Source organism: Sorex fumeus, unplaced genomic scaffold, assembly GCF_029834395.1.
Source record: "Sorex fumeus unplaced genomic scaffold, SorFum_2.1 ptg000218l, whole genome shotgun sequence".
NCBI lineage: Eukaryota > Metazoa > Chordata > Mammalia > Eulipotyphla > Soricidae > Sorex > Sorex fumeus.
The window spans coordinates 2,255,263-2,269,672 of record NW_026606275.1 but is presented as its reverse complement, the minus strand read 5'-3'; the positions used below and the strand labels follow the sequence as shown (position 1 = coordinate 2,269,672).

The window sequence follows — 14,410 nt, the reverse complement described above, 5'->3', positions numbered from 1 at the left end:
CATGCCTGGCCGTGTTCAGAGGCTTACTCCTCAGGCAGAAATCACTCTTGATGGACTCGGGGGACCATATGAGGTGCTGGGGCTTGGACATCTGTCAGTGGGTCAGCCGCATGCAAGGCAGCACCTGACCCGTTAAATGATGGTTCCAGCCCCGCCCCCACCCCCCACCCCCGGCTCCAGCCGTTCTTAAGTACAGGGGCTTTCGTGAACTTTTTCAAAAACAGGAGTCATGTTCTAATCTTCTGATGCTGCTCTAGGAAGCTTACTCTAGGTGACCTTTCTCCAGGACACAATGCCCTCCTTAACTTGTTTCCTGTGCGGCTGAGAAAATGGAAACAATGTGTATTCTAGACAGCCCTGTTTACTATGTATCCATTCAAGGAGAAAGTCTGGCAGTTAGAAGGGGGAGAGATACTATGTATCCCAAGGGACACTGAGCGGATTTCCGGAATTCACTGGCGAGAGTGAATTCCCCCCTTTAACACCTCAGTGTGCAAAGATGAGAGCGAGTTAGTGTAGCAGAATGTGAAGGCAAGAGGGAAGGACGCTGTGGGCCCAGGACAGCCTGGAGTGGGCAAGGATGTGAGAACCACCTCACAGTGGACACTGGGGCTTGTGCACGAGGACACATGCCACGTGTGGGCAGCCGGAGCAGGAAGGTGGCTGCTTCACAGCCTCTGAAACACCCAAGTCATCACCCGCCTTCAGCTGGGTGTGACCATTTCCGGTGTAGTTTTCCCCTTGGAGAGTGAATGCATTGAACCTTGGCTATCCCTCCCCGCTGCCTAGGACAGAGGGGGTGTGTCCTGGAGGTGGCCCGGGCAGCTGATCGGGGGAGCTCAGGAGGGGAGAGGCGCAGACAGAGAAGAGGCGGCTGTCAGGACACAAACATTTATGTGACTTTCGTCATTACAACAGTAGGTCAGGAATATCTCAAAGGTTACATGGATGTCAGTGTTACAAAAGGAGAACAGAAAAGAGCACCAGAGAACCAGGCGCACCAGGACATGCTTCTTCCCTTCCACGCCGAAGCGAGGCGCTCTCCAGCGACCCCCCCACCCCCAAGCTTCCTTGTCAGCTGTCCCTAACCTGCCGCCAGCCAGCGGGGCTGCTCAGGCCTCCTCCTCGCCCTCCTCCTCCTCGAACTCGCCCTGCTCGTCGGCCGTGGCGTCCTGGTACTGCTGGTACTCGGACACCAGGTCGTTCATGTTGCTCTCGGCCTCGGTGAACTCCATCTCGTCCATGCCCTCGCCCGTGTACCAGTGCAGGAAGGCCTTGCGGCGGAACATGGCCGTGAACTGCTCCGAGATGCGCTTGAACAGCTCCTGGATGGCCGTGGAGTTGCCGATGAAGGTGGCCGACATCTTGAGCCCCCGCGGCGGGATGTCGCACACGGCCGTCTTCACGTTGTTGGGGATCCACTCGACGAAGTAGCTGCTGTTCTTGTTCTGCACGTTCAGCATCTGCTCGTCCACCTCCTTCATGGACATGCGGCCGCGGAAGATGGCGGCCACGGTCAGGTAGCGGCCGTGGCGCGGGTCGCACGCGGCCATCATGTTCTTGGAGTCGAACATCTGCTGGGTGAGCTCGGGCACCGTCAGGGCGCGGTACTGCTGGCTGCCCCGGCTGGTGAGGGGCGCGAAGCCGGGCATGAAGAAGTGCAGGCGCGGGAAGGGCACCATGTTCACGGCCAGCTTGCGCAGGTCGGCGTTGAGCTGCCCGGGGAAGCGCAGGCAGGTGGTGACGCCGCTCATGGTGGCCGACACCAGGTGGTTGAGGTCGCCGTAGGTGGGCGTGGTGAGCTTGAGGGTGCGGAAGCAGATGTCGTACAGCGCCTCGTTGTCGATGCAGTAGGTCTCATCTGTGTTCTCCACCAGCTGGTGCACTGACAGGGTGGCGTTGTAGGGCTCCACCACCGTGTCCGACACCTTGGGCGAGGGCATGACGCTGAAGGTGTTCATGATGCGGTCGGGGTACTCCTCGCGGATCTTGCTGATGAGCAGCGTGCCCATGCCCGAGCCCGTGCCCCCGCCCAGCGAGTGCGTGAGCTGGAAGCCCTGCAGGCAGTCGCAGCTCTCCGACTCCTTCCTCACGACGTCCAGGACCGAGTCCACCAGCTCCGCGCCCTCCGTGTAGTGGCCCTTGGCCCAGTTGTTGCCGGCGCCACTCTGGCCTGCCAGGGGGAAGGAACGCCATCAATTTCGATGCTGGGATTAAATTCCTCCTTAGCAAAAACCTTTAATGTAGGTCAGTGAGTAAGTGTTCAGATCAGATTATTTCCAGCAAAATGGCCAGATGTTAAAATCTTTGGTCGTGGGTATAATTACAAACGAGGAAGGCTGAGGCTCTACCTGGCTATTAGAGGCTGAAGGGCAAGTTGGCATTTTAGCTCCTACATTAACAGGCAACTGGCACACAACTGGAAGTGTTTCCTGCTTCTCCTGGGCTGGCCACTCCCTGCCACCCAAGATGCCCTCCCGATACCCCTGCCTTTGGCCCTGCAACTCACCGAACACGAAGTTGTCGGGCCTGAAGATCTGGCCGAAGGGTCCCGACCTGACCGAGTCCATGGTGCCAGGCTCCAGGTCCACCAGGATGGCCCGGGGGACATACTTGTTCCCTGCGGGCACAGAACTGAGTGAGAGGGGCTGTTGGAGAGGGCTGGGCCGGCTTTCGGCAAACAAAGGACACACAATCACACAATCACGCTTTGAGCTGGGGCGTCGCCCGCTGCAGTGGGTGGGATTCTGTATTCTCCAGCCCACCCTCCTAGGGAACCTCACTCCTGGCGAGCCGTGGGGGGCGGGGGGCGGGGGTGGGGGTGGGATGCAGTTACCAGTGGCCTCGTTGTAGTATACATTGATCCGCTCCAGCTGCAGATCGCTGTCTCCATGGTAACTGCCCGTGGGGTCGATGCCGTGCTCGTCACTGATGACCTCCCAGAACTGAGACACAGAAAGAGCTTGCGGTTTCCACGCGGGAACCCGGGAGAGGTGGAGGAGGGGTGGGGCTGGGGCACCGCCCCCCTCCCCGGGACCCCGGCCAGCTCCGGCAGCCTCCTTAGGCTCCTTAGGGGCTCGAGTGGTGGGCCTGGGGCTGGCGGCGAGCAGAGCTTGTAATTTACGGGTGAAAGTGGAAATTGGGCGTTTCCGGGGACAACAGCTGCGGGGGGCGGGGGGCGGCGGGGAGGGCGAGGAGGCGGGACCCATAGGGGGGTGCGGGCGCCAGTGCTCAGGGTCACAGCTGGGGGCGCCGGCAGCGCGGGCGGGGGCCGGAGGGGGCGCGAGGGTGGTCCCGATGCCCGTCACGTCCCGGACAATTGCGCGCCGCGCCTCCCCTCCCCGGGCGGCTCGGGCGGGAATTCGGATGAGTAATTCCCACCCCCGGGGCCCCTCCCGCGCCCGCGGAGCGCCCGGAGGAAGAGGAGCGCGTGGAAGGGGCAGAGGCAACGAAAGGGGGGCCCCGCCCCGCGCCCCCACGGGACCCCCACGGGCCGCACAAAGCGGCCGCGGGACCCCCGCCGGCGCCCCCCGCGCACCTTGGCGCCGATCTGGTTGCCGCACTGGCCCGCCTGGATGTGCACGATCTCACGCATGGTGCCGGCTCGGGGGGTCCGTGTTCCCTTGCACGCGCCGCGAGGAGCCGGGCAGCAGCTGGGCAGCGGGAGGGGAGCGGCCGGCCGCGGGCGCGCCTTTATAGGCGGGGGGCGGGGCGCGCCCAGGCCCCGCCCCGCCCCGCCCCGCTGACGTAATGCCCGGGCGCGCGGCCAATCGGCGAGGGCCGCGGGGGCGGGGCGCCGAGCGGGGTCCCGGGGGCGCGCCGGCGGCGAGCGCATTGTCTGCGCCGGGACTAAGAGCCGGGTGCGGCCGGCAGGTGCGCGGCCCGCGGGCTCCCGTCGCCCCCAGTCCACCCCCGGACCTCGCACCGCGCCCTCCTCGGGGCCTTGGGAGGGGCCCGGCGCCCCCGGGGAAGCCCCGGGCCGCGAGGGTGCTGGTCGGAGCGCGGGGACCCCGGGTGCAGCCCTCAAGTAGCAGGGAGACAGCTGCGCCCTTCACCCCTGCAGCGCGGGGGGCTGGGCGCCCTCCCTCCCCATCACCTAAAGACCCCTACCTCCTACAACCCCACTCTTCCAGACCCCTACCTCTTCCAGACCCCCACCTCCTACGGACCCCCACCCTTTCCAGACCTCCCCCTGCGCCTGGTCAATCTCAAGTCTCCATCCCTCACCCCACTGCTTTTGTTGCTTGGGAGTGGATGGGGTGGGTGTGGCCCTGCGGGCGATGTAGACGCCTGCGGTGAGGACGGGTGGGCCGGGGGCGGGGCTGCGGAGGAACAAAGGGCTCCGGGATCTTGGGGTACGCGCGTGTGCGTGCTGAGCCCTGAGCTGGGCTACCGCAGTCCCGGCGCGCCCTGCCTCCGGCGCTGTGGTATGAATGAGCCTCCGAGCGCATCACTCGTTCCGACTTCCACGGCTGGGGTGTGGGGAGCAGGGGGTGGGGGACACGAGGCAGGGCCCCCCCCCGGCGCTGTGTACCCCTTCCCGTCTTCTCGGGGCAGGGGACAGGTGGGAGAGAAGCGAGGCTGGCACCTGGGGGGCGTGCCCCCATCTGGGACCTGGTGGGGAGGCTGACAGAGCCCCTTGTCATCTGCGCAGAGGCTGCGGTGGGCGGTGGCGCGAGCCCCTCCCAGCGAGCTGCTCGTCCCCTCCCCTCGCTGAGGGCTGGAAGGGGGCTCGCACTCGCGCACAAAGAGAACAAAAGCTCCGCCGCCCAGCGCCCACCGCGACAGGCTGCGCAGGGGTCCCAGCCAGTGCGGAGCAGACCCCCGTGGGCCACCCCACTCCCACCCGCGCAGAGAGGGCGGCCGCAGCCCGCAAGGATTCTCAAGGTCGAGGGGCCCGGTTGGCTGGAATTCTGCCGTCCTGCTCGGAGCCACGACCTCGCCCTGGAGTGTCAGCACTGCAGACCTGCGTGGGCCACCCCGGGTGGCGTCCAGACCGCACGCAGTGGCCGCCTCTGCGCTGGGCTTCGGATCCCCGGGTGCCCAGCGGAAATGTTCACTCCGCGGTGGGTGCGTGAACAGCGCTTTCCTCCGCCGTCTGCAGGGGGGTGGGGAGTTGCCTGCGCTGGCCGGGTCCTGCGGGTCTTGTCCCCCACTGCCCGTGGGTGCCTTCTCTCTGGCCCTTCCACGCGCAGCTGCGCCCGTCAGGAGAAGGTGCCACACCTTGATTCTCATCAGGTGTGGAGAGGCTGGCAGTGCCACAGCCATGCCTTCAGACGCCCTCGGTTTCTTCTCTTCTGAGACCTTCAGGTGGCCTCCCCGGGCTAGGAGCCAGGGTGCCAAGAGTGCCAGGGTTCCACAGTGCCACCCGGACCCACCTGGGAGCGCAGGCCCGCCCAGCAGGGTTCCTTTTGTCTGACACACCCGCAGCTCCTCCACGCTAGGTCACTGCATGTGCACTGGGCACGGAACTCAGGACAACACGCTTACTCGTGGCTTATGTGCTCTGAGCTCGCCCTGGCCATTCCTAGCGTTCCCTGCCCCGAGTCCATTGCGGAAACGCCCCAGCTTGGAATCGGGCACATGGGTCGCTCCACTGCGGCTGAGGGGCGCGAGAGGGCCCCATAGATGCCAAGTCCTCCCTTCCCGTTTCCAGACCGTTTCAAATGGCAAATCTCATGTTTTTGCCTTTACCCGTCACCCATGGACGGGTGTTTATTGACGGGAAGAGCCTGCTGCCACCTCTCTCGGGTAGACACAGCAGCGCGGCGCACACAGCTCTTGCTAGCACGCTCGTGTGAATTCTAAGACGCGTCGCTTTCCCCATCTTCCCGATCCCCCCCACTCCCCCCTGCACTTCCCACTTCGGATGCAGCCCCGCCTGAGAGCCGCCGTGCGGGCAGTTTCCCGGGCAACCGCCACTTGGCCGGTGAATGGGGAAGGGCTGAAAGGAGCCGGATCCGTCCCCCCTCCCTGCGCTTTCTCTGCGCTTTCTCTCGGTGCTCTCCAGGGGCAGCGCTGGAAAGCGACCAGCCCCCCTGCGTTGCTGCGGAGGAGGCGGCCGCCCGGGGAGGGGGCGTCGAGGAAGGGGCTCCGCGTGGGGGAGGGGTTCTCGTGGCCCCCCGGGAGCCCCCTTCATCCCTGGGAGGCTGGAGTGGGCCATTCATCAAAGGCTGCCCGGGCCGCTGGGCGGCTGGACCCTTTGTCCTTTCCAAGTCATGGGGCTCCCCCAGAGCGGCGGCCAGCACAGGTGACCAGCAGGCTGGCAGCGACAGAGAAAATTCCAGGCGCCAGTGCCCACTGCTTCCCCTGCCGGCGACCCCAAATCTCTGCCCTCAGCGGGGCTGTTCCCAGGGTGGAATTGGGGTGAAAGATGGCCATGGTCCAGGCCGGTGAGCACGGTCAGCTTTGTCATGTAGTTGGCAGGAGGGGACCCCAGCTTCCCCGCTTGGGTCTCCAAGGCAGATCCCAAGCGGCCCAGCTGAGACAGCGGCTCTGTGAGCGCAGGTGAGGGCGTTTGAGGACCCCAGTGTCCTCGTGAATGGGCACCTGAGACACGGGGGGCTCAGTGTCGCCTGCGCCAAGGGCGGCCGCACAGGAGGACTCGTGCACCACGGAAGCCGATGGGCTGTGGGCCTGATGGCCCCCAACTGCCGGCCCCAACAGCATCCCACCACAGCGGTCTTTCTCCTGCCTGCCCTAGACCTGTGCTCGCCATATCCATGACATTTAAATGTGCGTGCTGCAGAGAAATATATACAGTAATACAGGCAATACACACGGAGGAACACGCCCTTTGCCTGTTTTTTTTTTTTTTCCCTAGAGGGTGGGCCACAACTGGCATTGCTCGGGGCTTCTACCTGGCTCTGTGCTAAGGAATCACTCCTGAGGGTGTGTGGGGACTATCTGGGGTGCCAGGGATTGACCCAGTCCTTTGTGTGCAAAGCATATGCCTTACTCGCTGAACTGTCTCTCCATTCCCATTAAAAGCAAAATGACTGAGGCTGGAGCCATAGCACAGCGGGTGTGGGCGTTTGCCTTGCACGACACCCTACCTGGGTTCAATTTCCAGCATCCCATAGGGTCCCCTGAGCACCGCCAGGAGTAATTCCTAAGTGCAGGCCAGGAGTAACCCCTCTGCATCGCTAGGTGTGACCCAAAAAGCAAAAACCAAACAAACAAAATTATTTTTGTGGCGCTGGGTTTTGAACCCAGGACCCAACATCTACAAGGCCACGAAGGGTTCTACCACGTCCCTGACCCCACTCTTTGCTTCTTAGGGCTAGTTGCCTGGTGGTTCGGTTCTTCCTTTGTTTGTTTCAAAGAAAAATCCCAGGCTGGGGCAACTCCTGAAGGATTCCCACAGACCTCCCCCCAATCTCATTGCAGTGTTCTTTCTTTCTTTCTTCTGGGTTCTGGGCCACACCCGGGTGCTCAGAGCCTCCTGCAGGCTCAAGGGTCCCTCCTGGCAGCTCTGGGTGCTGCTACCCCGGCCCCGGGAAGGGGAACTTCAAACCAGTCCATCTGGGCTTCCCAGACCAGCACCAGAGAGTTGGTCTGCCAGGAAATTCACTTTTCTACTATGAGATTTCCCCTTGTCTTCAGCAGAAGTTATTTAAGGAGGTGACTCCAGCGATGTGGGTGAGCGTCTCAGTTTTCTGGGACTCATCTGTAGAGGAAGCCTCGAGGAAGTGGGAGTGTGAAGACTGGGACCGTAAGCCAAAGGATGCAGAGTGAAACCCAGCTCCCCACGGGCTGATTGACAGAAAGAAGAGTTAAGTTCTGGGGGCCAGAGCGATAGCACAGTGGAGAGAGCATTTGCCTTGCATGCAGCCAACCTGGGTTCGATCCCTGGCATCCCATAGGGTCCCCCAAGCACCACCAGGAGTCATTCCTGAGCACAGAGCCAGGAGTAGTAACCCCTGAGCATCGCCGGGTGTGATCCCCAAAATAATATAAAATAAAATAAAAAATATAAAAAAGAGTTAAATTCTGTCTTCATATTCCTTTTTAATTTTTTAAAATTTTGTAAAGTAGTTCACAATATTTGATTACATTTAATATTCAAATGCCAATCCCACCACCATGTAACCTTCCCACCACCATATTTCAGGTGTGTCGATCCTGAACCCCAATCCCCCTCAAAGCAGAACCAGAATAATATATTTTATATTGTTTGTTATGAAAAACTGCTTAAAAAGCTACAAAAAAAGTATCCTTAGAGGAAAGAGTGTGGAGATTGTTGTATTTCACCTAGGGGCCATTGAGCCCTTCTAGAAGAGATCACTAACATGTTGTTAAAGGTTGAGCCTTGAGTGCTTTTCATATATGTATCTGTTAAAAAAAAAAGTATATTTCCCTGTAAGATTGGTTGCCTCCTACTTTGAACCCTACCAATCACGGGGCGGTAATCAGTATGGGTAGGGTGTGTGGTTTGAAGCACAGAAATAGATTCACTCCTGGGTGAGGCTCTTCCTGAGCATGTGAAGAACAGCCGTAGGTATGGCGGCACTGGGTTCTGGAGGTTTTTGGCTGTCGGGGCTGGGTCCCTGGCGGTGAGGAGGGGTCTCACCCACCCCCTTCTGGGGTGCCCTGAGTGAAACAGCCTGGCGCAGGGTCCAGCCCTGTCTTCATATTTCTGATCACAAGGCATCATCCAAATTTAAACCAAGACCCACTATCTTCTCATTTGTTTTAGCATCCTGTTTGTCTTGGGGTCACAGTTGGTGGAACTGGGGCTGGCTCCCCGCACGCTGAGGGGCTGTATGTGGGCTCTCCACAAGAGAGGGGGGGGAGAGAGAGGGAGAGAGAAGGGGGGAGCTTATGCACGCAGCCTTCACCACAGTGGAAAAGCCTCGTCAATATTACCTGTTAAAAGAAGATATTATTGGGGCTGGAGTGATAGCACAGCGGGTGGGGCGTTTGCCTTGCACGCGGCTGACCCGGGTCCGAATCCCAGCATCCCATATGGTCCCCTGAGCACCGCCGGGAGTGATTCCTGAGTGCAGAGCCAGGAGGAACCCCTGAGCATCGCCAGGTGTGACCCAAAAAGCAAATAAATAAATAAATAAATAAATAAATAAATAAAAGAAGATATTATTGGGGTCAGAGCAATAGTATAGAGGGCTGGGCATTTGCCTGGTTCAATCCCTGGCATCCCATATGGTCTCCTGAGCTAGGAGTGATTCCAAATGTAGAGCCAGGAGTAACCCCTGAGCACTGCAGGGTGTGACCCCAAAAGTCAAAAAAATTAAAAAATATATAATAATAATAATAATAATAATAATAATTAAACAGACATTATTTGGGTTTGGAGAAATAGAATAGTGGATAAACATTTCCCTTGTGTATGTTTGACTTCTGGAGGTTGATCTCCAGTACCCCACAAGGTCCCCTGAGCCCTACCAGGAGCGAGCCCTGAGCACTGCTCAATGGGGCCCAGAAACCTTTAAAAAAAAATAAACAAACAACAAAAATATCTTGTTGTGCCTGCTGCACTTGTTACTGCTGCACTTTTTTTTTTAATCTGTGCCTGTTGGTCTGATGTTCACTTGTCATTTGCCGTCCTAGAAGGACCAGCCTGGAAGGGGCGTCCCGCTCACCCCATGCCGTGGGCCCCAGAAAGCCTGCCAAAGGTAAAGAGATGTTTGCTCCTGCGTGGCTGGGGGATGGCCTCTGGCTTCTGAATCTAAAGCAGGCGGGAGGAAACATTGGGGGCCGACCGGGATGCGGCTTGGCCTCAGGTGTTCTGATCTCCAAAGTCTTCATATCTGGCCTAAATTCTCTTGCCTGATCCTTTTCCTCCCCAAGAAGGGCTGTCTGGCCTTCGTAGCCTTTGTCGTAAGAAGGAAAACCGTTTCCAGGCAAAAGCCTCTGTGATGTGACACCGTTTAAATTAGCTGTTGCGGGAGTTGAGACAGCAGGGTTCGGGTCGGCCGTGCGGAGGTGCCGTACCCGTCACCCCCAGAGTGCCCGCCTCCCGCCTCCCTGACACCGCCAAAGCCCAGAAGCTGCTCTCCTGGAACGCGGTCCGTGAGTCCAGCCTGGCCCACCGCGCTCAGCACAGACCCCTCTGGTTGCATCCGAGCTGAACTTGACTACCGGGGACCCGCTGTCTCTGCCCCGGTCTCGTCCTCTGTCACCCGCCCCTGGGCGCCCAGGTTCTTTCCGATCTTGGCTTTTCTGTGAACGGACAGAGGTGTGCAGATGCCTTTGCGAGTGATGTTTTTTGTGCAGGATGGCGGAAAGACGCGGGGCAGCGGGGGGGTGGGGGGGCGTGGGTCATATGGTAGTTCTGTGAGTTTTTCAGAGGCGTTTCTGTGCTGTTTCCTGTTGAGCTGAACCAGAGGAGCCCCCCTTCGCCCACAGTGGATGAGGGTCTGTCTCAGGGTGCCCCACAGCACCTGGTGTCTGTCCTGTGCTACAGGCAGTGCCTGGCTTCCTTTCAGGGCCGTTTTCCTGATAACAAGTGGGGCCTTACCCTCCTCCTTACCTGCTGGTTTCTGGATGAAATGCAGCCTTATTGCCCTGTCCTGTTTTTTGATGGGGGTGTTTGTTTCATTGCTGCTGAGATGTGAGTAGAGTACTTTATGCGTGTGTGTATACATATATATATATATATATATAGAGAGAGAGAGAGAGAAAGAGAGAGAGAGAGAGAGAGAGTCTCCTGCCCCTCCTGTCCTCGCCGGGGCCCCTTGGAGGGAGCGGGTTGAGTTTCCCTCCCCGCCCTGACCAGGGCTCCGGCAGCCAAAGACCTCCAGAACCAGCCACCACCATGCTGAGACCACTCTCCGCACACATGAAGGTACTGGCAGAGGGACAAAGGCATGCGGGTCCCGGGGCTGAGACCTCCAAGCCTGCTCGGATCGGGGCTGAGCATCCTCCACCCAGATCCTCCAAATTCCAGTAGGCGGGGGTCACACTCACCAACTGGCCCCCTGGTGCGTGTAATCCCATCAACGGCCAAGACTCAGAGACTATAAAACCCAGCTCCCGGAAGCGCATGGCCGCATTTGTGGCCACGCAATGTCTTATTATCTCATTCCTACTTTGGACAACCTGGCAGGCTACCGAATGTAGCCTGCCCACACGGCAGAGTCTGGCAAACTCCCCGTGGCGTACCCAATATGCCAAACACCAGTAACAATGATGGGTCTCATTCTCCTAAACCTGAAAGAGCCTTGAATATGGCACTTTTTAAAAAAAAATCAGGGCTAGGATGAAGGAGATGTTACTGGGGCCTGCTCAAGGCAATCGACGAACAACAGGATGGTCGTGATCATGATATATACACACACACATATATATATATATATATACATATATAAAAGATATATCTTATATGTGTGTGTACATATACACACACACTATATATATATGTGTATATATATATATATAAAACGTGATGGATAGTGTGCGAATGTTTCCTTTGATTAAGTAGGGTGTCTTTATTTTATTTCTGGCTCAGCACTTACTCCTGGCTTTGCACTCAGGGTTCATGCCTGGCAGGTACGCGTTGGGGTGCTGGGGATAGGAGCCGGGTGGGTCTCCTGTCCAAGACAAACAACCTACCTGCTGCTTCTCCAGTTGCTAGGATGTCTTTATTTTACTGTCATTTGTTTTACATTGCAGAAAGTTTTTTGTTTGACATAGTCCTATTTGCTTATTTGGTGTGTGTGTGTGTGTGTGTGTGTGTGTGTGTGTGCGCGCGCGCGCGCACGCACTTGCTTGTTTTCTTAGCTGATGGTGTTGATCCATTGATGATAACTCTGAAGTCAGTATTGATCCATGGGCGATGCCTTTGAAGTCAGACTGCTGACCGTTTTGCCTTGTTTTGCCTGCTCAGACGGCCATGAAGGCCCATTCCCGCAAAAGTCTACAATGAAATGATCTGAACCTTCTATGTGATGGAGATAAGAAACTAGGTGCAATGTCGGAAGTTTCGATCCGTGGGCGTTTTTGTTCTGTTTTGGGGCCACGCCTGGCATGCTGAGGGCTGTGTGTCTCCTCTCGGGCCCTGGATCTTCAACCTGGGGGCATTTATTCTCACCCCCACCCCCTCGCTCTCTCCCTCCCAGCCTCCTGTTTTGAAAAAGTAACTTTTCTCTGAAGCGGTTACAGGTGAGTGTTACATTTGTTCCTAGTTTGTAATGAGTCACTGTGGCCGGGGTTCTCCCAGATCAAGTAGAATGAAAGGGTCGTGGTAGGATAGTAGGAAGGCCAGCACCGGAATGCGGAATATAATTCTGACAAGAGAACTGCCTTGAAGTCTGCGCATGCCTGAATCCTTTCCAGGTGTGTGTGTGTGTGTGTGTGTGTGTGTGTGTGTGTGTGTGCCCGTGTGGGCATGCCACATGTGTGAATGTTTGTCATGCACATATGCTGTTGTCATAAATGTCTGTGCAGCTTTTATTGATCGATTTGTTAAGAAAGGAAAGTAAGCAAATTGAGATGTTAAGGAGTGCGATATTATTTAAAATAGTGTTTGAACTGAAGATCCCCCATCTTCCATTAGCTCGACAGTTACACCCACCAACTGCCGTGTAACCCCATCAATGGCCGAGATCCAGAGACTATAAAACCAAGCTCCCGGAAGTGCGCGGCCGGGAATAGACCTGCTATTGTCTGGTTCTCGCTCCGGCTCTCAGAGAACCAGGCGGACTACCGAGAGTGTCTTGCCCACATGTATGACTGACTGGGAACACCGGGAAAGGTGATTGGAGGCTGCCCCAAGAGTCTCCATCCCTCTCGGAGAGCCTGGCAAGCTACCGAGAGTGTCCCGCCCTCACGGCAGAACCTGGCGGAGAACAGGTGCCGAGATATGCCAAGAACAGTGACAATGATGGCCCTCATTCTCCTGACCCTGAGAGAGCCCAATATGCCATCGGGCTGCACTGGCATGTGGCAGGGACGAATGGAGACATTACTGGCGCCCAGTCGAGCAAATCTTTGAACAACAGGGTGAAAGTGATAAGGTTTGAAACCACTTGTGTCTAAAATTACCTTTTGTGGGAATGCCCTGCCACAGAGGCAGGGGGGGATGGGGGGTGGGGGGCGGGAGGGATACTGGAATCAATGGTGGTGGAGAATGGGCACTGGTGGAGGGATGGGTACTCGATCATTGTATAACTGAAACCCAAGCACAAAAATTTGTTAATCTACTACTGTACTTCATAGTGTTTCACTAATAAAAATTTTTAAAAAAAGTTCACTTAAAAAAAATAAAAACTCACAAAATGTAATTGGAAAATAAATATAAATATGTAATTATTTAACTGAAAAAAAATTACCTTTCGTGGGGGTATGGTGCCGCCAGCAGGTCAATCTGTACCTGTGAGGAGAGTGCATCAGCAACCTGATGGCGCCTTCAGACTTCCAGATACCCCAAAATTGCTGCTGTGCCTTTGTCCAAAAACTTGGGGCAAAGTTTACCAAGAAAGTAAACGGCCAAAAGTTAGGTATGTGGGAAACACACCCACAAACCACCTCCGGCTCAGCTATATAATTGGAGGCATGGCCTCTCTGGTTCCTGATTGAACTGCTTAATGGCCATGATCCCAGAGACTCAGAAACAAATCTCGAAACCCAACGGCTTTTGGCAGAAATGCGTCCAGACCCCGCAGTAGGTTACTGTCGCTGGGCCGCCCCAGGGGGGAATAGGTTTTGTGCCTTGGCCTGTTCCCCCTGGTGGCCAGGTGGCTGCCATACTCCAGAGGCCACTGGACAGTCAGGTTTGGGCCCACAGTGATGAGACACGTGGTGCCTCACAGGATGGGGCTGGAGCCGGCCCTTTCCTCCCTGTCCCAACTAGACCCTGAGTTGCCGCCCACGAATGGCCTCTCTGGCTCCTGATCAAGCTGCTTAATGGCCATGATCCCAGAGACTCAGAAACAAATCTCGAAACCCAGCGGTTTTTGGCAGAAATGCGTCCGGACCCCGCAGTAGGTTATTGTTGTCAGGCCACCCCATGGGGGAAAGGATGCTGTCCCTTCACCTGCTCCTCCTTGGTGGCTCGGTGGCCGCCATCCTCCAGAGGCCATTGGACAGTCAGGTTTGGACCCACAGTGACGAGACACGCAAGGCCTCATGGGATGGGGGTGGAGCCAGGCCTGTCCTCCCCACCCCAACGAGACCCTGAGTCGCCTCCCACAAACACCCTCTCTTGCTCCTGATCAAGCCGATTAACGGCCATGATCCCAGAGACTCAGGAACAAATCTTGGAACCCAGCATGTTTTGGCAGAAATCCCTCCAGATTTAATTGTTAAAATTTCAAAATTTCAAAATCGCGCGGCCACTACTGCAGCCACACGACATCATATGTTATTCATAACCAGCAATAGAGAACAAATTGTCTACTGTTGCCTTTTCAGCAGATCTGAGTGCTGGGGTAAAATCCCAAATAATAAT

General features: G+C 57.1%; 2 protein-coding genes across 2 annotated transcripts in view; one reads left to right on the top strand and one right to left on the bottom strand.

The window, feature by feature from the left end:
* LOC130017734 (ribosyldihydronicotinamide dehydrogenase [quinone]-like) overlaps positions 1-14,410 on the top strand; it is a 136,987-nt gene that overhangs the window by 99,275 nt on the left and 23,302 nt on the right. The window lies entirely within an intron of this gene.
* LOC130017731 (tubulin beta-2B chain) lies at positions 878-3,694 on the bottom strand. Its single transcript, XM_056108481.1, has 4 exons — positions 3,539-3,694; positions 2,837-2,945; positions 2,510-2,620; positions 878-2,173 (listed from the first exon to the last, which is right to left on the bottom strand). The coding sequence occupies exons 1-4, from the start codon at positions 3,593-3,595 to the stop codon at positions 1,113-1,115; spliced, it is 1,338 nt and encodes a 445-aa protein (XP_055964456.1). The 5' UTR covers positions 3,596-3,694; the 3' UTR covers positions 878-1,112.